The 26,761-nt window shown below is 31.4% G+C and overlaps 2 protein-coding genes across 2 annotated transcripts in view; both read left to right on the top strand.

Moving 5' to 3' along the window:
* Positions 1-600, top strand: part of LOC134685655 (uncharacterized) — a 58,630-nt gene extending 58,030 nt beyond the window's left edge. The window contains exon 14 of the mRNA XM_063545608.1: positions 496-600. The gene's annotated coding sequence lies outside the window, so the exon portion shown is untranslated. The remainder of the gene's footprint in view (positions 1-495) is intronic.
* LOC134684582 (uncharacterized) overlaps positions 1-26,761 on the top strand; it is a 117,196-nt gene that overhangs the window by 653 nt on the left and 89,782 nt on the right. The window contains exons 2-5 of the mRNA XM_063543877.1: positions 496-649; positions 2,758-2,987; positions 3,470-3,629; positions 5,869-6,097. Coding sequence (XP_063399947.1) covers positions 496-649; positions 2,758-2,987; positions 3,470-3,629; positions 5,869-6,097 — 773 coding nt within the window. The remainder of the gene's footprint in view (positions 1-495; positions 650-2,757; positions 2,988-3,469; positions 3,630-5,868; positions 6,098-26,761) is intronic.

The raw sequence follows: 26,761 nt of genomic DNA, 5'->3' as shown, positions 1-26,761 counted from the left end.
AAATATATGTTCCATAATTGTTTGGACAATATGTAGACATAGACCGAGATCAGAATATGCTGACATATCATTTGAATCTTGAACTATTTACGTGATATCCTTAAATGAAAAAAAAGGTCTACTTCAATTCTTTCTGAAGACATGTTTGAGTTGTTGCTGTATTTTCCTAACCACGTGCAGCTTAAATAAAAGAATCTTTTTAAATTATTAAGACATACTTTCAGATTGATTTTAGTTATAAGGGTTTAGGATTCTATCTTATCATGCAAATAATGAATTGCAAAGTTCTAAAGAATGCAGTCAGGTGAAGTATTAAAAAAATAAAATATAAAATTAATACCGTCAATTAGAAGTGCATAACTTAAAGAAGGTTACGGTAAATAAGAGAACTTAATTTGTAAAAAAAATAGCGGGAAAAGTTTAACGTTTTTTAGCCTAACAAAATGCACAAAAAAATGAAAGATTTGTTTTAAAATATACTTTTATACATTATAGAATCAAAAGAGAAGTCAAAACTTTAGAGAGACTCATATTCCTGAGAGTGACAAGAAGACTGGTCCTAGGTCTTTATTTAAAGCCCTAGGTAAGAACAATCCTGCAACGATTCCATTTGCTGGTATAGCTGGCCATCTTAATCATGTTATTGGAGGTAAGAATCAGCTATTGTATTACATCGCCACTGTATAGTTTTTGTTTGTGATAAAACGTCCTTAACCAAACATCAATCAATCTGTCAGTAGGGTATGAAATTGTTATATATATTATCTTTTAAAAGGTTTTGTTAGTTTTTTGTACTGTTATTGCCAGTAGCTATATTTTCTCTTTTAGTCATACATGTAGCATTGTCAGTTTGTTTTCGACTTACGAGAGGTTATGCTCCTTTTATTTTAATTTAGAGGAAAATGCAATAAGAACTTATCTTTAAAAAAAACGATTGACCAAATGCAAGTTGGCAATAAGTATTTGAGAAGCTATGTTTAAGTTCATTTTAGAAAGCACGATTGACATACGGCACTTGAACAAATGTACATATATGCAATGATATATGTAAACTAATGTGTTTTTCTGTATACCTTTGTCCAACTTAGGTGATACCAGAATAAAATTATATACTTAATAACAAAGTTTTAAAATGGGTTACTATGTTTTTCATTCATCTTAAACCTCTGTTCCTCCACTATGTCAATGGTGCTTTCGTCAGTCCACAATTTCGTTTTTCTTCAACTATGCTATATTTGATGTGTCAGACACCTAATTCATGTTTTCATATACTTTTGGGATACTCTCATTCGTAGAACGACAATGCGTTTATTCTTGGCATCTTCTTTTTGTATATGTTTCACTTACATGGTAAGGATCTCTATAATGCTTCAAGTTAAAATTTAATTCAACTATAGTAGGTTTTTTGGTTTTTCAATGTTGATAATGACGACCTAATCGTAACCTGAAAAGTTTGTACCTTCAGACTTATATATGAAATATCTGTATTGCTATTAGAGTAAAGTAATAGATTAAACCTATCTGGTACTTTGTTTGCATAGCCTTTAAAATATCATGGATAATCTGTTTATTGCTATTTTCGTATGCAACTTGAACAAGTTTGGCTCATCAGGTCATCAAGTTCATACTGTTCTCGGCTGTAGAAAGTACAAACTACAATTAAAGAAACGAATTGAGAAAAGGGCTATATTTACATAACTAACATTGTCTTATTATGAAAAAAAAAATCGGCTCAGAAACAATTTGTATGAGAGGCTTTGTTGACGTTTTCGAGTCGATTGAAAAAACAATCAATATTTCAAGACAATAAATAATAATTCTCTCACTCTACTGCCATTCTAAACATTGTTTTCTACGTATCATTTAAATATCCCTTTGGCTATATGCCTCACTTTTAGGAATTATTCAAAAGAAACTAGATGGGGGACCCATTAATGTTCAATTTCAAGAAGACGACAAAAAGAAAAAACTAAGAACCTACATGTTTATTATTTATTGACGTCAAGAATAAACTCTACGACATACATTGTCAATATTAATATTGTATTGTTCGCTGTTACCAGTCTTTTGTCACATTATGTATATATTATGTATTGCCATAGCATGTTCTTTATGCTTTTGCAAGTAAAATTCATTCATTCGTTCATTCAATATCATAACAAGGTGATATATGGTCAGTAACTGTATTCATAAATGCAAATTTGGACAATGCAGTCTGACTTACCAAATACCACAGTTGCAGTATTCCATAGCATTATCTTCAGCTTTAATGCCATCGGTGGTCGAGGGTCTAAGAAGTCGACCTACTGCGTATACTGTGTCACTAGATTGTAACACAGAGGTTGTGAGTTAGAGTCAAGCACGTGACAGGTTCCCTAAATTTAAGTATTAACTGAGTAGGATTGTTAGTTTCCCCGTCCAAGTTCGGTCGTTATCTCCAGCACTCCGGTTTCATCTACCAATAAAAACTGACCGCCATGAAATAGCGCTATCGTGCTGATAGTTGCAAAAACACCAACCATTCAATTAATTTTTAATGTCATTTTTATCAACTCCGTAGATGCCATGATATCAAACATATCTTGAACTAAATGAAATGCTGTCTAACACTGGTAAATTAAGCCAATAACTGAAAAAAATGCTTTTTTAATATTATTAACGATGTGTACATGTTTTCTGTTCGATCAAAGTAACTGTACAATATTGAAAAAATGTTTTTTTTGTATATATATATATTGTATTTGCATCCATGTGCAGATCAATCAATAACAAGGATGTTGAGTGGCAGGACCAGGGATCAGAGGTGGCGTAAAAATCAACCATTTACAGTTGGTAAAGGGTTAACTAATGATGGTATCAAATTGCTGGGCAATAAACTGGCAGCTATGACTATTGCTGACCTAGAAAGTATGCTAGAGATGAAGAATGTTGATCCATTAGAAGTCTTGAAACTTACAAATGAAATTAGAGATTTAGCAAAAGCTTTGGTAATAATGGTTAAACTGAATCAAAACTTATTTATAGTTTAATATAAAGGAGCTGTACATGTTATATGGTGACAAGAGACCTGCTGATCATTTTTGAAAAATAGACATTGCGAACAGTTGATGTCTTTATTTTGCAAAAAACATTAGACAAAGTAAATATTGACATTGACAAAATTGATATTCGATATTCGATAAATTGAATCAAAATTTATAAAACGTTAGACTCGGAGGAAAAATAGCATTATTATCATAACATAACTTTTTAAGCGAAATAAATAAAAATACTGTCATACGAAAAACATGAAATTGGATGCATAAGTAATGCAATGTCTGGTTTATTTCCTTTAAAGTAAAACTGTCACCTGTATTGCCAGTCGTCATCGTTATTGTAATCTGATAAAAGTGAAATATTTTCTACCAGAATATTATTTTATATTTGTAGACTTTCTCCTTTACTATTTTTTTCCATATTTTACTTGCAGCTGTCAGAATTAATTTCAAAAATCCTAGATGGAGATGGAAATGAGTTTAAATCCTTTGATTTTAGTCTGGATGGAGATTTCTCTTTGCCTAGAAAGCAAGTCACTTTTTTCACAGTAAACCTTCCTTTTCCGTTCGGGCTAATCTTTCGTATACATTTGGGTAAGTATTTTTTTAATACAATTCAGTAACACAATAGTGACTTGTATATTTATTTACTCTTTTACGATTTAGTCGATATGTTCATATGTATTGTGGTTAATATGAAAAACACAACCTCTTTTTCTGGTAGAAAATTGTTCATATTATACAAAAACGTATAACAAGAAGACCGATATCCGAGGTAGAAGCTTATGTTCAATAAACCGGAAAGATCAAACGTAATAAAACAAAACAGTTGGTGTAGTTAAAAGTTAACATTACAAAGACGCTGACAAAACTTTTGACGTACTAGTAGTTGGTATCAAATTTTACATAGACGCTAGCAAAAATGTTGGTGTAGTTGATAGTTAATTTGAATAAGACTTAAATCTTTGATTAGTTATTATTTATTTTACATTGACAAATTACTTTATTTATGAAATTAAAATAAACAATGTAATAAACTATATATTTTCCTACGCATTCACAATTTGTTTTGATCCGACGTTATCGACAACGTGTGAACTTAACGGTTTAATTTCACAGGGAAATCACGGTAATTTCTTTCAACCAATGTAATAAATTGCAATAATACAGATGAAAATAGCTTGGCCTAGGACAGGGTTCAACCAGGCCATAGTAACATATTGAAACATATTTAAAAGTGTAAAACCTGCATCATTAACTTTAAAAAGGAAGATGCTTACAACCTAAAATGTGTATCTCTACAAAACTACTTTTTTAACAAACAAGTATAGACATGATAAATATAAACATCTGATAAATATCCAAAGATAGAAAACTTATGATGAAAAAAAAGCAGTGTCAGCGGGTATGAATAGCCAAGTGTCGTTCGTAGGCTATGCGTAGCCGCATCTGGTTTTGAACATGAACCTTATCTACCCTTATTTAAATGAAAATCAGACTTCAAATGCGTTCTTACATAGAATTGAAAATGGAATTGCGAAATAAGGTACAACAAACAACATTACATTTGTATTTTGCAGTGTAAGACAAATGGTCCATGGAGCCTCTTTCACATTCATTTTACCTAAACTCTAAAAGAGTGGGTCATATTGTATTGACCTTATGATTTCTGTTTCCCTTCTTTCTGTTTGTGCGTCTGTGTTTCTAACAAAAACTCTCCGTCTTACTCATTTCTGTTACATAATTTTTCAATTTGTTGTGTCAACTTATTTTTTTTGGTCATTCATTCTTTAGAATATATTGCAACCACACAGGGTGACTTGTGAGCTTTTGAGATCTGCGGGACATATTATTCTAGTTTTTAGTAATATTAAATTCGAATTGGTGTACGCACTACAACACACGATTTTAATAAAAATTTGGTTTATCCCCACTCTTATTGCCGTTGCTTTTTTGCATTCCCCTTGTCCTTTTGTTATTTCTTTCTCTGTCCGATCCTTCATCAGATAAATCTGTCACACTTTAAATGCCCCCGCAGCGACGTAGGGGCATTAAGTTTTACTCTAGTATGTTGGTCCTTACCTACGTCCCAAATATTAGTTTCCTGTCTCTTATTACTTTTGCCTGAACTAAATGTATGAAACTTATACACTATGCTTATTAGTAATACCATAAAACAAGGTCAAGTTGAAATTTGAGTGGCGTTACCTTTACCGTTCTCGAGTTGTGTATGTCCAGTAATTACGTAATACTAGTATACAAGCGGAGATTCATCTGTATCACATAAAAACATTCTCCATTAACGTTAGTTAATTTTAAACAGAATGACAACGAGACTACATTAATTCAGGTTGTCCATCTGTTTCCCGAAATATTCTGTCAAAATTATCTGACTACTACTGAACAAAATCAATCAAAGTTTCTGATGTAAACTCCCTTTTTGCTGCGTCTTAATTTTTTTCAAAATGTTGTCAAACTTTTTCCACGTATTACTGATTAGATTTTGGATGGCATCTGGATAATAATGAGTTGTAATGTGTGACCTCTTTTTCGGTATGGATAACACCAACTTTGCTTACCTATACCGTTTAATTTTTCAAGATATTGAATTAAGTAACAACTCTAATGACTCTTTTACGCTTTTTGAATTACTCGGAATGAAATGATCCATAATGCGGTTAGCAGCTGAGCTGTGATGAATTGCAATATATGTGCCTTTTAGATATAGTGTACAAATATTTCCTTTTCACTGATATTTCAATATAAGAGGGGGTGCTTAGTACGTGTAGTCTTGTATAAATTTCCGAATAAACTTGGCTTTATATTTTTCTAGAGTTTTATAGTGGTGCATACTGGGGAGTCAATGTTATTGTTGGTGTGAAGATTTTCAGCATGACGGTTTTTACTGAAGTTGAACCATATGCAAGCCTTACTGTTAAAGGACGTGTTGGCCTTTGTATTCTTTCACTCTGTTGTAATCTTCAACTTGAAGGAATGCTCATGGATTTACGATTTCCTTCCGGAGCTGAGATCTCATTTAATAAGTTTCCTATCGATGTTGGGTAAGTATGTCGATAGTATTATTTTACGCAATATTTGCAGTTTTTTTTTTGTTGTTGCCAGTATTATAGGATGAATATACACAGAAGGGTATTACATTTTTTCTGATTTATTTAATCCAGAATCGAAAAGCATCTAGTGCCTTTTATACTGGTAGCGTTTAAATGATTATTTTCACTGGGTCCTCTTGTGTGGACTGTTAGTGCCTGAAAGTATCACAGGCTTATAAGACATTACTTACTGATATTGTATCATTTCATAAAATTTAAAGAATCAATTCACATTTGGAAATATATCTCCCCCAAGCAAAGCTCTGATTTCCTCGAGAAGTTTTGGCTTTACTTTAGTTTCTCTCGGTTGATCGTGACTGTCTTCGACGTTTGTATAAGGTTTTCGGAATATATTTTATTTTACATATTTTGAGCTCGAGCATCACTGAAGGGAGATTAATTGTTAAAATAAATGCGCATCTGGTGCAGTAAACTTGGTACCGTTTATAATATTAAAGATTCATATATATATATATCATCAATATTATATGTTTAATTTAACTACTTGTTCGTGTGGTTTTGTTTAATTACTCTAATGTTACTATAAAACTGAATTTCTAATAATTTAAGGAAATGTTTGCCCTTTACGTTTATCCTGGCTATTTCCATGAAGTCATTATTCACTTCAAATTATTTATATATTTGAATGAGTGTTACTCTTAAAGATGTGAATGTGAACTAATTTTTAAAACAATATGAGTTGTATTATCAAAATTTTCATTATTAGTTATCAAAGGTACAAGGATTATAATGTAATACAGCAGACGCGCGTTCCTTCTATATAAGACTCATCAGTGACGCTCAGTTCAAAGTAGTTATAAAGCCACACAAGTACGAAGTTGAAGATCATTGAGGTGTTCCGATTTCCTAGACAACAATTCGCAGATATGTTCCCGTATGCATTGCCCGTAAGATTTTTTAGTAAGAATTTCGGCCAACGCAAAGCGGCACAGCGCAAGAACGATGGAATAATTGCTATGAAAAAAAATTAAACACATGTGTTCTTGCAGGTTATTAGAAATAAAAGATTCTTTGAAAACAAAATTTAATACGACATTTCATCTAACAACTGTTCCATAAGGAAAAGTGCCACGCATGTTTGACGTATGTTTTACGTAAGTAAAAGAGAAATGCATTAGAAATACATGTTCTGTGAACTAACTGTTAAAACATGTGTTATTCGTGGGTTTTACAAGTGAAAAATATATGTGAAGTGTAACGCATGTTTCAAAATCATGTATAAAACATTTTTTTAAGAAACATGCGTATAATAGAGGTTTCTCGACATCTTACGAACGAACGAAAACTGACCAATCTTGACGTTACTTGCCGTTTCGAGAAAGAGGAAGCAATCTAAATTCAATCATTTTGACCCATCGGCTTTGATCTTCATCCCTTTGAATTGTCGTTTACATAAGTAGTATATACATTCTTGACTTTGTAAAACCATTTTGAGTTGTAGACATATTATATTTACTTGATATCTGTGAAATATGATCGACAATTTACGGTTTAATCAAAACAGTTGAAAAACTAATTGACCAATGAATTAATGCAAAGAGAGTAAGAGTACGTAACATTCGTCATAATGAAATAAAATTGGACACCGATGGTGCACTACAAAAATAAAATGAAAGGTTGCAAAAAGACTATGCAATTGTTAACTGTTGTCTTTTAACACACTTCAATACTGGTAAGACATCTATCATGGATTTTATTCAAGCAAAATTACTGCTCCTGGAAACTACATAGACCAAATCAGGACAATATGTTCCACACAACCAAGACAATTTCTTTTTACTATTGAAGTCAGTACATGGACATATAATTGCTTTAATCAGTTTTATTTGGACTCTGTTGGATAGTTGTCCAATTTGCAATTCTATCACATCTCTTTGTTATATTGACCCCTAACCTTCTTTCGACAAGCAACCTGAGTATCATATTGTCATCGGGGGGGGGGGGGGGGGGGGGGTGACTTCCGATTATTGGGTGTACGGGGATGTGCCAAAAATATGGGTCATAATTTTGCGAGATTTTATATAAGAATGACCCTCCTTTTTAATGACATCCTATATTAAAATGCATTTGTATATTGATTTGGGGTATGATCTACATATTATATATAAATTTGCTATTGAGAATCTTACATTATTAATGGTCAATTTTTATATTAAATTAAAAAAATCATTTGAAAGTTCACCTTTCAAATAAGTTCCCAAATAACCCTCGGAAATTTGTTTCCGGATTTGATCTTCAATAACGTTTTGACGACATATTTTAGATATTGTATCTAAGTATAGGTCATTCTACCTAAAATATTAATATAACTATAGGTACTGAATTTCAGTGAATGTTATATTAAAATGGGTCCGTTTTTTTAGGCAAAAATGGCACACCCCTACCAAAAAAATATTGAAGTTACCACCCCCCCCCCCCCAACCCCACCCCCCCCCTGCGCATATTGCAGACCAGACTTCACTATTCATCAGTCTTAAAAAATTTGCTGTCTACACAAATATACAATAAAATATCTGTAACAGGATTTTATCGAATATAAACCGACAATCCTTGGTCTGTAGTTTCATTGGCAGTAATATTACAATTCTAATATACAGAGGTCAAAATTGTCTGAAATGAATTTTGTGGAATGTTGTACATGTATTTTAATTTGTTTTATTAACATGTTCACAGTTGATAAGGTTGTCCTGCGAGAAAACGTAATGTGCTGGTGATTCGGTCCTGGCCAGTGTCGGTGATCATCGAAAATATGTAAACAAAGATGAAAATTATGATTTTTGACGTTTTTTTCTCATAAAGAATGGAAGGAAACAGTTGAGATTTTTTAATTTTGTTTCTTATAGGTTCATAGACAAACCACTAAAACTGTGACCCTTTTAACTCAAATACTCATGGAGTCCGTTTTCTATACCCAAACCCACACGGCAAAATTATTTTGTGAATAACCCGTTCAATTTATTAAAATTTAGCATTTTCTCAGTTTATTTATGTCTTGATACTGTGCTAGTGGGTCCTGTCATTGGTCTGGTTGGTCCTGATGTGGCATAATTTGTTTTCCAATATTGCTTTCAATTATATTAAACAATCCATTCTGATATAAAAATATAAGTGATTTACTTTGCGGCTATTAAGATTGACATCATGTACATAATAAAGTGCAAAATAATATGGTCAGTTTTGGTTGATGCAGACAAATAATTTGTTATACCAGTCATTCTAAGGTATGAAAACTACTGATATTTGTTTATGATGCAATATTTGGAATAAAAAGAGGACATACTGGCACTCTAAATTGATGCAAACAAAATTAGGTAGCATTGTGTTCCAATATTTCTATCATTTATATTATCATGATTATACAATCCATCCTTATACATAAAAATATTACAGATTTACTATGCGACTATAAAAGTTACATAAAAAAGAGCAAATATGTTCAGTTTTGGTTGATGCGGTCAAAAATGGTCAGTTTTGGTTGATGCTGTCAAATATGGTCAGTTTTGATTGATGCAGACAAATAATTTTGTTACATGAGTCAGTCTGAGGTATCAAAACTACTGGTATTTGTTTCTGATTCGATATTTTGAATAAAAATAGGAAATGCTGGCACTCTCAATTGATGCGGAAAACAAATTGTTGTCATTGATTTCCAATACTAGTATTGCAGTTATTTATATACTTCAGTCCGTACTGAAGTACTGTGCAGCTATATAGATTTGCAGAAAGAAAGAGCAAATAATGTCAGTTTAGATTGATGCGGTCAAAAGATTATTGTTAAACAGGTCGTCCGAAGTATGAAAACTACTCGTAAACAGATATAACATTTGGTTAATGAGCTCTGATAATTTTATTATGTGATAACGAGCCATCCTGACTCCGAGAATAACAAATGTAAAACAATTCAAATAATAATGCCCCCCCCCCCCCCACCCCCATAATACTAAAGGCTTAATTCATGTACAAATAAACGAAAGAAAAACAAATAATTTATGTTACAAATCAAAAAAATTAAATCACTGAATTACATGCTTCTGACTGGGATATCTTATCGGGGCCTTAAGCTGAATATGCGGTATGGGCTTTGCTCATTGTTGAAGGCCGTACAATCAACTATAGTTGTTAATGCCTGTGTTATTTTTGTCTTTTGTGGATAGTAAAAGTTGTCTCATTTACAATCATCATACAACATTTTTTTTATACACACATGCAGAATATGGCGGGGTTAAACATGTCACAGTCTCTTGCCGATTACAAATTTGAAATAAAATAGCAAAACTCTATATAATTTAAGTCGCTATTTTACCTAAGCCTTTATATTAAGGCAAAGAGTTCTTAAAACTTATAAATCAATTCTAGCCGTAGAATTTTTAAATCAAATTTAGCCGTATAATTTATGCATCAATTCTGGCCGTAGAATTTATAAAAATCAATTCTAGCCGTAGAATTAGAAATCAATTCTAACTGTAGAACTGTTCTAGTAGTAGAACTGACCAAAGATTTGGTCAGTTCTAGCTAGAACTGTCAGGATCAGTTCTAGGTAGAACTGTCCAAATTAGTTCTAGGTAGAACAGAACTGACCAAATAAGTTCTAGGTTAGAACTGTTCTAGCTAGAACTGACTAAAAGATGTCAGGCTGACAGTTCTACGTACTGTCCTAGAACAGCTTTCCTGACAGATTTAATAAGAGGTTAGAAGTGATCTCCACTGTAGTTCTGTAGTAGTTCAAAACCTGATTTTCAACTAATAGATAAACCATGTTTGCTTAGACGAAAATCGCAATCGTACCGATAAAAAATTTCGCAAAACTTGAGTTCATATTCTAATGTTTGGTAAATCATAACTTTAAAAGTTTGCAGTGAATCTGGTGCGCACAACAGTTAATGTCATAATAATATATACATCAGACTTTATAAAGGCATTTGGAAGATACCAAGAAGTATTTTACAGTTCAATTCATAATAATCATGTAAGGATGGAGATTTCGTGGAAGTTAACATGGATAAAAAGAAATTGAGAATATTTTTTTACGAAAGTTTTCAACTTTGCGCCTGTCCCAAGTCAGGAGCCTCTGGGCTTTGTTAGTCTTGTTTTATTTTTAATTTTAGTTTCATGTGTATAATTTGGAGTTTAGTATGACGTCCATTATCACTGAACTAGTATATATATATTTGTTTAGGGGCCAGCTGAAGGACGCCTCCGGGTGTGGATATTTCTCGCTGAATTGAAGACCTATTGGTGACCTTCTGTTGTTGTCTGTTCAATGGTCGGGTTTTTTGTCTCTTTGACACATTCCACTTTATATTCTCAATTTTATTTCGTCATTTGTTTATGTAGTTTCACGTTTTTGTATAGATTAGACCGTTGTTTTTCCTGTTTGAATGGTTTTACACTTGTAATTGTTTGGGGCAATTAATTGCTTGCTGTTCGGTGTGAGCAATCTATCCTATATTTATTTAAACCTTCTTTGCATTAAATTATAACAATTCGTAAATGGTTAAATGATTTAAGTCCTCAACAAAATTTCAAAAACCTTGTTGGAACGAAATGATCCACGTTTTAGCTTCCACACCGACGAGCCATGTAAGCTGTCGGTATCCTGTTGCACCTTCCTCACGTAAACTTTCACATTTCCATCTTCTTTTCTGAAATTATTTATATATTACCCAATTCATACGTGACGGGATTATTATCCTAGTTGTTGGTGTTACCAGTGTATTGAACATTATTTAAACATTACACAATCACAGTGTTGGAACGGAACTGTACGGTTTTCTAATATTTTGGTCATTCGGGAGACTGTCAAGCGGTGCTCCGACATTCGAAAAATAACAAGTTGCTTGATGGAAACTTTGACGAACTCTTATGTTCCTATATAACGTTTCTGCTTCAAGTTTTGATAGCTAAAACATTCTTTATGTAAATATGAACCAATAAAATAATAAGAAAGATATATGCATCAAAACGTTTTCCTTAGAATGATGGAGCTCCGTGTAAAACGATCAAAATTGTCACACAACAGCGATCAAAAATGTCAAATAAACATCGAAAAATCATTGTTTGCTACCTGGATTTTCACATGTACCTTTTCTGATATATAGTCTTACCTGTCTGAAAGTTTCAAAGCCATTGTCCCAGTAGAAATCCAAATATATTCATTTTCTCCATGTCGGATATTTTTATTGACTGTACAATCGCTCGCAAGTTGACTGTAATATCACTCGGAGCCTTCCTGTAAATCACTTGGAGCTTTCCTGTAGAATTGCTTGGCCAAATTTATCAAATACATTGCATACACATTGCATTGGTTGTTTATTGCTGTCCTATTTGTTCATCTATGGTATTTGAAGTGAAAATAAGCACAAAACCAGTCATTTTGACAATTACGATTCTATTAAGGAACCCTTTTAAGGTGACTATATCAGAGACAAAAACAAAACGTGTACAGTACACATAAAAAAGAAGATGTGGTATGATTGCCAAATAGACAACTTTCAACAAGAGACCAAAATGACACAGAAATTACCAACTATAGGTCACCGTACGGTCGTCAACAATGAATAAAGCCCATACCGCATAGTCATCTTTAAAATGTCCCGAAATAACAATGGAAAACGACTTCGGAAAACTAACGGCTTTTTTATGTACAAAAAATGAACGAAAAACAAATATGTAACACATAAACAAACAACCACTAAATAAGTATACAAGACAAAAAAAAAAGGACAGTACAAAATATGTTAAGAATCTAATCTTAAATACAAATGAAAATAATCCTCGTACAAAATAAATATTTATATATACCGAAAAGATTCTCTGGAAAGTTAATTGGCAAATTTGAATTTTACTTAATATATTATTCACCAGCAATTTTAGAAAAATAATAAATACATATTTGAACAATACAACAAAGAATTTTTCAGCACAGGATCGGGATATTGTAACTTGATATGTACATGTACCATAGTTTGTTTGAAAAAGTGTGAGGGAATCGACACATACACCACAGTTCCATATCGACCCTCTGATTGGTTTACCAGAAGATTGAAAATGGTCATGTGGTGTATGTTAGATGCCTCACACTTTAAGCAAGAAACTACATTGTAACACATTTTCTTTCCTGTGATATCAGTTGAGAACTTTGACACATGTCATTTACCAAATAAAAAAGTGATTGGCTATATGTGTAGATACACCATAGGATGAACTAAATTTTAAAGCAAAGCTTTATCGTGAAATTTGGCCTCTCTTATGGTGTATCTACACATACCCAACACTTTGGTATAACAAGGAATTCGAATGTGGAATTGTGGTAGCTAACCACTGACCCAAGAAAAGACACGTATATGTCAATAAACATAATATTAAAATAGAAGATGTGGTATAATTACAAATGAGATGTCTGTTTATTACAAGCTATACATGTAGCTACTGGTAGAAAAAGCTCCAGTAAAATTAAATTTTATCAAGGATGGGAGAGGACTTGTCATCTGAAAGACAGAGAAAACACAAAATTCTTCAACATATTTTTTTTTTATATCAATGTCACGATTCAGGAACTTTTTAATATTCCCAACTACATGTATAGCATCCGACAAACGAACGAAACAGATGTTTTTATTTAGGGAAAACAACATTTTATCAAACCACATTTATATTTTCAACATAAAAATAAGGAGATGTGATATGATTGTCAAAGTTAAAAAATAAATGGATTTAAGCAATTATAGTCGGCTATTAAAGGTCCCGAAAAGAAAAATAAGCTAGAATCAATACCTTTAGAATTTAACTGACGGCCTAATTCATAATAAAACAATTTACGAAAAACATATATGACAGACACGAACCAACGACAACCACTGAACTACGAGCTCTTGACTTAAAGCAGGTACATAAAGAATTTGGCAAGGGTAAAAATGTTTGTGTGCGCTCATTTCTCCCTAAAACTATCACAGCACAAGACCAAACTATAAAAATCAGATGAATAATCGGATCATCATACTATCATTGACGATATCAGACCAGGTGCGGATCCCGCCTTTCTACAAAGGGGGATCCAAACCACGAAACACCATAAAAATCGAAAAAAAAGGCTTCAACCACCAAAAACTCCCTCTCCCCGCATACCAGATCCGCTAATGCAGGCTGCAGCCATTCAAATAAAACGTTCAAAAATCAATAACACTTTTGAGTGTGTAATTTAGGTTAAAACAAAAGTCGATAACAATACCAAAAATCGTAACAGAAAAAGGAGAGAAAATCATACCAGACATATATTGTATTGGATTGCAGTAGTTTTAATAAATATTTAGATGACAAAAGTATCATGGAAAACATAAACTGATCATGAATGTGGCAGAAGAAGTTTAGCATTATCTACTTAAGAGTTATAATTAGTCATATGCCACTAGAAACTAATACAGCAAAATGCATTGACTAGCTTGCTTGCTAGCTGGACCGTGAAGTCATAAGAAGGTTAAGTAGGTTACCCTCCTTTCGGAGTAGTATAGTTGGCCAAACGATGAAAAGAAAAGAAAAGCTCCGAGTGATTGTACAGGAAGGCTCCGAGTGATATTACAGTCAACCTGCGAGCGATTGTACAGTCAATAAAAATATCCGACATGGAGAAAAAGAATATATTTGGATTTCTACTGGGACAATGGCTTTGAAACTTTCAGACAGGTAAGACTATATATCAGAAAAGGTACATGTGAAAATCCGGATAGCAAAAATTGATTTTTCGATGTTTATTTGACATTTTTGATCGCTGTTGTGTAACAATTTTGATCGTTTTACACGGAGCTCCACCATTCTAAGGAAAACGTTTCGATGCATATATCTTTCTTATTATTTTATTGGTTCATATTTACATAAAGAATGTTTTAGCTATCAAAACTTGAAGCAGAAACGTTATATAGGAACATAAGAGTTCGTCAAAGTTTCTATCAAGCAACTTGTTATTTTTCGAATGTCGGAGCACCGCTTGACAGTCTCCCGAATGACCAAATTATTAGAAAACCGTACAGTTCCGTTCCCACACTGTGACATTACTATATTCATTGTGTGTGTCGATTTGTTTAGGCAAAAGAAAACTGCATAAACTTCAAATACTAAAGAAAGATTTTTGTTTTGAATGTCATGATTATCTGTCGATTTCTAGATCTATGATTAGCATTTATTTCTGATGCCATGGACTTGACACCCTGGTGATCCTGATGTCTTTCATGATTATATTCATATGCATATATAAATGAAGAAACTAAAGGCTGCAACTAATATTTTTGCATTAAAAATTATTCGTTTTAACTAGAATATTTGTGCTGAATGGAAGCTGTGTGGGTCCAAATATTGCTTATAAATGTTGCTGGACCAAGTTTCGTTATCTTATCTGAATTTTCTGAAACGAACAAGGTAGATAGACATTGGCATATTTTAAATTTTTTTTACTCGGTTAGTTTTGCTCTAACTGCTTGAACTTTTGCGATATAAACTAATAAACTAAAAACTCGAATATATTTTAGACAGTAGTCATACCAGTTTTGTAAAGTGTGTAGATTTGGATTGTTTTTATCTTTTTTAGATTTTAAAAGTTAAATGTAGGTGTATAATTTAAGATTGTTTTGCATCTTATGTATACTTGGTTATACTCAATTGCTTTATATGAAGCTACGAGATATTTGATTTTTTTAATTAAAGGCACATTTAACAAAACAGCCGATTTCTGTAGGTGCAAATACTTCTTTATTTTTAATATGCACATGCATAAATTCAACTGAAAAAAAATCATGAACGTTTGTTTTTTTTTTGGGGGGGGGGTCTAAAAATGTGCAAGTATTTTATCGTCAAGAGACAATTGATTACGCATTTTACTTTCAAGGTGTGTTTGAGTTGATTGTTGACTTTTGTCCTGAAAATGCATAAAAAAAATGTTTAATATATCTGGCTTCAGAATCGATTTCTTTTTTAAGTTTATATAAAGGCTACATGTTAATGTAATAATAATAAGATCTCACAGTTACGTATCAAAAGATTAAATAAATGGTTGAAGTGAAATACCTTATTATCGAGTTATTACTATGTAGAGACGGTGTGTTTGAAACAAAAAAACTTAAAAGGGTCGTTACATTACCAATATCTAAATAAAAATGTATTTCTTAGTCTGGTATTTTTTTGGGGTTCACTCGTTTTTAACTAATTTTCAATAAAAATTAACATGATTAAGGCATATTATATTTTTATTCATGAAATATATTTATATTTAGAAAAGAAGGAGACATCGTTCACTTCTTTTCCCTTAATTCTTTATCAAACATCTTGTTACCCCGATTTAATTTTTTGTCAATAGATTTACGAGTTTTGAATAGGGTTTATTCTACTGTTGCCTTTATTTGACGACAGACTTTATTTTAGAATTAAACATTTTAACACTTAAAACATCTTATTTCTGTTAGTGGTATCTATGTTATCTCGTTTTTATTCTCTGAAAAATTCTAGTCTGCCTTTCCATGAAATGATGAAAAAAAAGGTAAGTGTTCTACCGAACTTTGGTAAGAAGAAAAAAAACAGACAACCGTTCAGACAAAAATGTTATGTTGAAAAAATCCTTAAGATGCAGTAATGTTTGATAGCTCAAAATAAATCAATGTCAATAGATATAATCAATTCACCAATATTTCTTGCAAATTGGTTTAAGCTTTTCTTTAACTTATTGTCCAGAAACTTGAAAATCTCCCTTTTTTTAATGAATAAAGCCCCAAAATTAACTCGAGAATTTTTTTAATTTTTTTGATAAAAAACGAAAGGGTGCTAACTTCAATAGATATAAACAATTCCCCAAAGTTTTTTTTGGCAAATTGGTAAAAGCATTTTTGAGTTAATGTCCGACATGTTGACGACGGACGGACAAAGGGACCACGGTATACCATAAATAAAGGCAGCAGTAGTATACCGAAATTCATAAATTGATTGGGAAAACACAAATGCGGGTTTCAAACTATAACTGAGGGAAACACGTCAAATATAGGAGAACTACGACACAACAGAAACACAACACTAAAATGTAACACACACAGAAACAAACTATAATATAACAATAGCCATTTTCCTGACTTGGTACAGGACATTTTAAGAAAAAGAATGGGTAATTACACCTGGTTTTGTGGCGAGCCAAACCTCCTTGTTTTATGGCAACAATACGACAAGTAAACGTACGTATTTAAATGATAATATCACCCAACATTTAGTTATAGGCATGATAGAGATGAGATATTTTTCTGATAGTATCCAGAAATTTGTTTGTACCTACCCTTTTTTTTAAAAGATGTAAAAGGGAACACATATATTGATTTATTTTGCCGGTGACAACTATACAACATAATTGATTTGGTATTTAGGTTAAAAAAAAGCATGTGTGTTGACTGTAACCCTACCCTAGATTTTTCCCTTAACTTTAAGTTTTTTTCAAACATTTTTTATTAAGCACTGTTAAAGATACAATACCCTTAACGCTAATTGGAAGTTTGTCCTGCTTTTAAAACTTCTAACGTCATACAACAATCACTTTTTCATGTGGAGTCAGATATTTTCTATTATGACGTCAAAATTTTACGGGAAACTTTGTGATGTCCAGTACTTGCAACTAGATAGTGATTGTGTGTATTTTGCTCCCATAGACTCAATTTAAAAACATATTTAAATTAAAAGAAATTTCATACCTTTAATACAATCCCTTTTTTCTTTGCAATGTAACAGTAATAACACCTACCGGCACTTTTTGTTTAGAATAAAGTTAAAAACATCATTCTCTGCAGAACAAACTGTTTTTTTAAACAACAACAAAATGAAAAGTTTTTAGTTTTTCATTATTATCGTTATTATTTGGCTCCTCAAAGTATTTTTTCTGAATTCTTACCAAATACAACAGTGGCTAAATTCATAATACAGTGCATACTTGGTTCAAATAATTATGACGTCTTGAAAGGCCTACGTAAGAGCATTCGAGAAAAAAAATCAAATAGACAGGAAGACGTTATTATTATTTGGATTAATTGTATACTATGCTCTATACCAAATGAAAATTCTAGGATAAATAGTGTCGGGAGCACATTCAGGAGTTAAAGGGGGGCCTTGGTAATCCAACGTTTTAAGTGATACTTATAAAAATTACTTTAACTATGTCTATACATTTATCCTATACAGTCCCTGTAACGTAAAAGTTAACACTTTTTTCGTTCGGGTATCGTACGTACAGCGTTCGGTAATCGTTCGTATAGAGTTCGGTCATCGTCCGTACATCATTCGTATAGCGTTCGTACAACGTTCGGTCAGCGTTCGTTCATCGTTCGTTCATCGTATGGTAAAAGTCACCGTTGAGGGTTTTGTATAACGTATGGTTCAGGGTATCGTTAATCGTTTTATTTGTCGTATGGTTTATGGTATGGTTTAGCGTTTAGCGTTTCGTTTATCGTATGATATGTGATATCGTTTAGCGTTTCATCAATCGTATGGTTTATCGTTTTGTTAAGCGTCTGATATACACGTATATTAGGGTTTTATTTCAGAAAGTCATTTAAATTGTTATAGTTTTGAGTTAAAATAATTTAATATAAAAAGATGCGGGATAAAATCAAAACAATTATTAGTTTGGATTGGATTAAATCTCTAACTAATATAATTATGGAACATATATAAAACGAACGGGAAACGTTTCCTCTCATCTCATTTTGACATGAATAACATGAGACCAAATACCGCGATATAAGCCAGGCTCTCTATGTCTGTTTCTCTCCTCCGCCAAACATTTCTCTGATCGAAATATTTCCTTGTCACAATAAATTATAAAGAATGTTCTATAAATGAGGCTTGATATGAAGTACATGTTTTATATCTAAATGTATTGGAAAAAAAAAAGACAACACATCCATGGTATTTGTTCTCCTCAATGTCAGAGTCTGATATAAACCGAAAACTGCCAAGGATATATAAAAATTCGTTGAAGATATTTATGGAACCAGCGTCGCTTGTGATTCCTGCTGTCGGTGTTAAAACTGTTTTATTTTACTGTAAAAAGTGCTTAATTCCATGTATGAGTAAAATACAGAATTAAAAAATAACTCTACTATTTTTAATATTTCTTTATTTTAGAGGTAAGCTTCTAGCCAAGTTTGACTTATTCTGTCGCAAATCATTTACCTTAAATAACCAATCAATTGTATTCTAAAGAAGTTGATTTGTTATTTGTACGAATACATGTAATATTTCTCACTGGACGTTATGTTTGCAATCGATGATCAAATACAAATCTACAGTATTTATATGAAAGAGACTAAATAATATATTTGTTTATTATTATTCTCCACATATTTGAAGAATCGAAATAATCAGTTCTACAAATGGATGTTATTTAAAGACTTGAAATTTTACAATTATCACATGCAATTATGAAATTTTGTATCGACGCACCAAACTTTTCCCTTTCATCGTGCATAGCTTATTTTCCGATTCACTTAAGGTTTTTAAAGATCTTCTTACTTGTTCATTGCATTCTGAAATAAAAATCCTACTCAAATTGCAAAAACTGTTATTCTCCGGCTGGACTGCGTAAAAGATGAATACTGTTTTGTTTGTGTTTCACGTTTTAATAGTTTATTTCAAACCAAAAGCAATACAGCTTATAGGTATATCATAAATATGTACATAAATATCATAACAGAACATTTTAAATACAATCGGAGGCAAGACTATAAAGTATAATTCGTTCAGAAGAATGTCATGAACATTTTATATCTGTGGCGTATTTCAGATATTTTCCTAAATTAGATAACTCTGATACATTCTTTGTTGACAATAATTGAACTAATTTAAAAACAGATGCATTTGTATAATAATACCTTTTTATATACATTTTTCTAATAATGTCATATTTTGGACATTTTAAAATAAAATGAAACTCAACATCCTCGATGTCACCCGGGTTACATAAGATACATAATCTTTCATTTCTTGCTTTTTTAAAGAATCTACCATATTCAATATTTAATTTGTGTGAACCCATTCTATACTTAGTTAAAAATCTAATACATTGTGGACTTAAATTTTTTGTCAAGTAAAACTGCAATTGAACATTATCCACAAGGTGTTTATAGATAGTACATTTTGATGATGAATCGAAAAACATATTTCTTTCTTGAATAAAATGGTCAATAAGTCTTTGTTTGAATAAAATAATGAATGCTTCTTCGCATACAACATTCTGTGCATACCACACATGTCCAAAACCTAGGCTAAGTAACATACATTTAACATTATTAACCCATGATGACTTATTGCCTGATTCACACTCGTCATACATATCATTATATATAGCCCTAAGAATACAATTTCTCGACCGTAATAGACGAACCCAATATTTTAATATTTTCACTTTCCGAGATATCAATAAAGGAAATCTTCCCAACTCAGAATAAACCATTGCGGTAGCAGTGGATTTTTTAACAGTCAAAATGATTTTACAAAATTCTATATGAAGTTTTTCTATATCAGATGCATTATGAAAACCCCATATTTCACTTCCATATAATAAAACAGGTGATACATAGAAATCAAATAAATACAATTTTGTTTGTACATTTAAACACATATGTTTTATTTTACCATACAACATTGATAAACATTTTCTGTCTTTGGCAGCAATATTTAACTGAGTTTGATTAAACTTTGCATTGTAATATAACATAACACCCAGATACAAATAATGATCAGCAACTTCAATAATTTCACCATTATAAAACCATTTTTCCTCGCTTCTTAATTTACCCCCGTTTCTGAAAACAACCACCTTAGTTTTGCTTGTGTTTACAATAAGTTTCCACTTTTTACAATATTTATGTAATGAATTCAACATATTTTGCAACCCATCAATAGTTTCAGAAAATATAACAGTGTCATCTGCATACATCAATAAAAACAATGACAGTTCTTTTATGTCTACTGGTAAACATAACCTATTGATAAACTCATTTTCAAAATCATTTAAAAACATTGAGAATAGAATAGGTGATAATGGTTCCCCTTGCAATACTCCTTTTTCTACAGAAAAAATGTCAGAAAATTCACCTTTAAATTTTACACAGCTCATAGAATTGTCATATAAAGATTTAATAATTGAAAAAAGCTTACCACTAATACCACATTTGGCAAGCTTATAATATAAAAAAAATCTATTCAAGTTATCAAAAGCACTTTTATAATCTATAAAACAGCAATAAAGTTTTTTCTTCAGTCCCAAATATTTAGTAATAATTGATTGTAAGGCAAAAATAGCATCAGTTGTGCCATGACCGGGTCGAACCCCAAACTGAGCATCAGTTAAAATGTCATTTTCATTAGCCCACAATGTAAGCCTTTCATTAATAATAGTAGTAAAACGTTTGCAGAAATAACTGCTTAGTGTTATACCTCTATAATTATCAGTAACATTTACATTATTTTTTTTATGCACAGGAATAAGTATTCCTTTACACCACTGTTTCGGCATATATCCAGTTTCAAAAATCACATTAAACAATTGCACAATTAAAGGTACGAGAATGTCTTTAAAATGTATAAAATACTCATTTAACAAATTGTCAGTACCAGGCGATTTGTTACATTTTAACTTCAACAAAACTTTACATACTTTTTCTCGAGTAATAGACGCATCAAGTTCATTATACACACATTCTTGGTTATCTGCTTCAACATCATCAGTTTTATTAGGACTGGTTTCAGTAGTTAGGTTTTTGAAATGTACACACAATGTTTTGAAGGCCGATATCCAGTTTCGCTAAAAGAAAATTAATTTTCGCCACAACTTAATTACGCCAATTCTTTTTTTGCATCACTTTTTTGTAAAAACTGCAGCATTCATTTGCGCCAATAAAACAATCATTTAATTGCGCAAATATTATAGACTTGTTTTCAAGTGTTTGTTCTTAGTGCACCGAGGAGATCCTTTCCGGTATTTACAGGTACATATACCACAAAGGGTCTCCTTAGTGCACTAAGAACAAAATAGTGCACTAGGGACCTGATGGAAAGATGGAATTGACATACAAAAAACATGGCATACCGAAGGAGAAGTACATAATTTCAAATTTTAGTAATTTTAGTAATTATAAAGCTATTTAACAGTTGAAGTCAGTATTCTAATGTTATATGTACGTTTAAATAGGTTAATCGTTTCGAGGTAAATATGATACAATTAATAAAATTGAGAATGGAAATAGGGAATGTGTCAAGTTCCATTTATTGGCACAATTCATATTATAAAAAAGAAGAGATGAGCGCGATTCAAACCTTTGCAATATGACAAATTCGGTTGGTCGGTGCTTTTCATTTGCGCCAATTGGCATTTCATTTGCGCCAAAAAAATCATTCATTTGCGCCACAAACCATATTTCATTTGCGCCAAAAACTAAATGTTTCATTTGCGCCAATATTACAGGTAAGTACAGGTAAATACAGGTCAAATAGTATAAAATATAAAAAATTTCAAAAAGTCTTTTAATAATGAAGAAACATATTTCTCAGAAATACAGGTAATAATAGTATAAAACATAAAAAAAAATCAAAAAGTCTTTTAATAATGAAGAAACATATTCCTCAGAAATCAGTTATCATAAAATCATACAAGTTATGCTAAAACCTCGATAAAATCATACAAGTAATGCTAAAATCATACAAGTAATGTTAAAACCTGAATAAAACCTTGGTAAAATCATGAAAGTAATGTTAAAACCTTGATAAAAACAAAAAAAAAAGCACTATACACTGGAGTACATTATTGAGACATTTGTTAGCACTATAGTAAAGTTACAAGTCTGTTCTGGCACAAAATTTATAAGCAACGGTCTTGATGTAGTCATGCCTTGAAATTTCCCCTCTTAGGTGCATGCCATGTTTCTCCATAGGATAGTCAGTTTTCCCTTTATCCCATCGTCGAACTGCAGCCGGTGTGTCCATATATCTCATTTTGATGTATGTTGTAGCCTGAATCTTCTTTACAACGTCAACATAAATAAACATGTTTGGATGTTTTGAATAAAATTGTTCATTAAAATGTGCATGGAATGACTCTGGTCCATTGTTGGTTCGTTTGAAATTAGCAGTGGGTATAGTTTATTTATAATTACACCTAACCGTTTTGACAAACCAGTAAATTCTTCGCTCGGGGATATACACCTGACAGTAATCTTCATTCAGTAACTTTACAATACCCAGCCGTGTCATTTCCGTATATTATACATGTAGATAGCACGTGTGATACATGTATATACACCAGAAATACTCATTCAAGTGATTTTTATTTATAGAAGAACTCCATATCGGGTACATAAACATAAAACTACAATTGAAAAAAATCTATTAATAAGTTCAAATGTTGTTTTATTAAATGCACCTATGTATTTGTAAATTTATGTTAATTCGTTATTTCATGTATCTTTTTTTTGGCTTCAATCACTAATTTATCTTATTGACTTATTCGTAAATCGAAAAACGCACAAATCTGAATAGAATCATATGGCATTGAATGATTTCTCTAACTCAAAACTAGTTATACATGTACATTTGATGCCTCATAAATTTTATTTTTCTCGTTGGGTTGCTTGTCCATTAATTGACGTTAACGCTGTATTCTTTTGTTCGGTATTTGTGAAAAACCGCTCATCTATCAATTTCACAAGAAATATAATACTCGTAAGTCAGGAACATTGTTTAACTTGGTATCAATTCGTATATGTTCAAACATAAAATAAAATGAAACACTAAAGCGGTTTAAATTATGAAGTGCATTTTGAAAATATAGTTTTGAAAAAACGGTTATTTTTGTTTCATACTTTTTCTGTCCCTTTTCTTAAAAATTAGGACACGTGTCACTGGTTAATATAAAACTAGTCAACCATGAATGATCCCAAACAACAAATTTTTGATTGATTTGTCACACTTGCTTATATTATCAATATTACGTATTGTTTTCGGCTCAGACTACTACATGTATAACAACTACAGTAGTCTCAGTTTTCGGCAATATTGAAACAATATCATTAAGAATTTTAATTGCTTCAGTCATTTAATATATATTTATATATATTTATTATTTCATGACTAATATTTTTACATAATTGCATCATTTTTTAAGCATTTATTTATTCATATGACATTTTTAATATTTATTTAACGTATAAAAAAGAAGATGTGGTATGATTGCCAATGAGACAACTATCCACAAAAGACCAAAATGACACAAACATTAACAATTATAGGTCACCGTACGGCCTTCAACAATGAGCAAAGCCCATACCGCATATAGTCAGCTATAAAAGGCCCCAATAAGACAATGAAAAACAATTCAAACGAGAAAACTAACGGCCTTATTTATGTAAAAAGAATGAAAGAAATACCGATTTGATAAAATTGAGAATGGAAATGGGGAATGCGTCAAAGAGACAACAACCCGATCATAATAGAAAAAAACAACAGCAGAAGGTCACCAACAGGTCTTCAGTGTAGCGAGAAATTCCCGCACCCGGGGGCGTCCTTCAGCTAGCCCCTAAACAAATATATACTTATTTAGTTCAGTGATAATGAACGCTATACTAATTTCCAAATTGTACACAAGAAACTAAAATTAAAATAATACTGATTTGATGACTGTTTCAACACTTGACGCCATATCAATATTATATATGAACATTTCGGAAAAATAAGGTGGATCTTTAATCAGCGGCTCTCATAAATTTTTCTTGTAGGTTAAATGAAGGGGGACAATATACCTCTTAGAAGAAAAGCTTTAAGATTGGTATTCTTTAAATTGTATAACTTTCTTATTCTGGCTTTCTCCTCAATTTTTAATTTATATTGAGAATCACGTTTTTATGCCAGATCTTTTATCATTTGTTTAAATCAAAGACATGTAGTACATGTATTCTTTTTTCCGGGATAAATTATCACAATGACACAGAAATAAGGGATGATTTAGAAATTGGCATGCTGTGTATACACTATCTATTGGTGAACACTATACATGTTACCCACTAGCTGTCCTTATGTGTTTTTGTTGTTTGATTGCTGTCTCGTTGTCGTTAAACCCACTATGATCTCCTACAGTTTCAATATATATATATTTCCCTTAAGACTTTGCTCAGAGGAAAGTGATAGAATAGGTTTGTATATACATTTTAGCGTTTCACTTTTCAATTTTTAACTCCCCAAAATTTGGTTTTAAACTATCAATTTTGAAGACGTGTGTTATCTGAACGAAGTCTGAATAGTCACCAACTTACCAGTTTATTTTTTTCCTATTTGGCACACACCTAAATATAAACCTCATTGTAAATACAATTTAATTGGTCGCAGTAAGTTCTTTTGATCACAAAACAAATCCACGTTTTATATAATAAATATGAAAAAAAAATAATATTTATGTTTTTTACTTTGAAACAAGGAAATAATACTTTAAATTACATTGTGCAAAATATGTCGTAAAATCTTCCTACGAATTAGAAACTCTTTTCTTCATAAAAATGTTTGACATAGGTTACACTGGACATAAAACAACTTACTGTACAATCAATTAACTAAAATATATCTAAGGGATTATTATTATGCATGTACAGGTATATAAATGCCGTATATCATATACGTATATTGTGGGTTAATTATTTTAAGGCATAAAGTTCATAAATCGATCTCTGAAACAAATTATATATATATATATAGAATAAAGTCAAAGTAAAGATTAAACGTATGCATGGCGGAAAAGAAATATATGAAAACCATATAGATGCAATTGGCATGCAGCCTTGCAAATGATATTTAAAAAAATATATATTTACTTTATTAAACTTAGGACTTTAATTTAAGTATTGTTGATGGGTTGTTGAAGGTTCCAGAACATAGAAAATACACAAGAAAAATTATCAGTACACTATTATTTCATAATGTGTTTGGTGTCCATTTTAAAATATATTTGTTTAAGAATTTAGTGTTTTCTTATTCGTTCTGACAAATGTGTCCATGGATCTGAACAAGAAATTGCGAAGACGTTATGCTTATCTGTTTACCTTTTATTTTAAAAAAAGATTTTCAACAAAATATTTTATATATAAAATTATTTTATTTTTGTTTGTCTTTGCGAAAACAAAATGACCCTAAAGCTAAATGTCATCGTCACCATGTATAATGGAAGGTGATAAACACTTTAGAATATACACCACCTGCTGGATCTTTTTACCTGGGCCCAGATCTTGTTACGTAACAAGTATGAATGTAAAATTCTCGATATGGTATATTCAGTCGAATATACACTATCAATGTATTTCTGGACTGGGGTATTAAAGGTATTTTGATCTCATAATGTTACATGTAAATTTATTTGTGCTTTATGTAACAAAAAAGAGCATTTGACCATTTTATTTTCAAAACTTCTTTAAAATTAGTTGACTTTTAGCATTTATTTATTTTCAAAACTGGGTACAAATCACTGATTTCCAATTTTAGACCAATCTCATTATTATCAGTAGTACATGTAGGCAAAGTATTTGAAAACAATAGTTATAT

The sequence above is a fragment of the Mytilus trossulus genome, chromosome 9, assembly GCF_036588685.1.
Source record: "Mytilus trossulus isolate FHL-02 chromosome 9, PNRI_Mtr1.1.1.hap1, whole genome shotgun sequence".
Lineage (NCBI taxonomy): Eukaryota > Metazoa > Mollusca > Bivalvia > Mytilida > Mytilidae > Mytilus > Mytilus trossulus.
The sequence above is the reverse complement of the archived record's forward strand: the minus strand, read 5'-3'. Positions and strand labels throughout refer to the sequence as shown.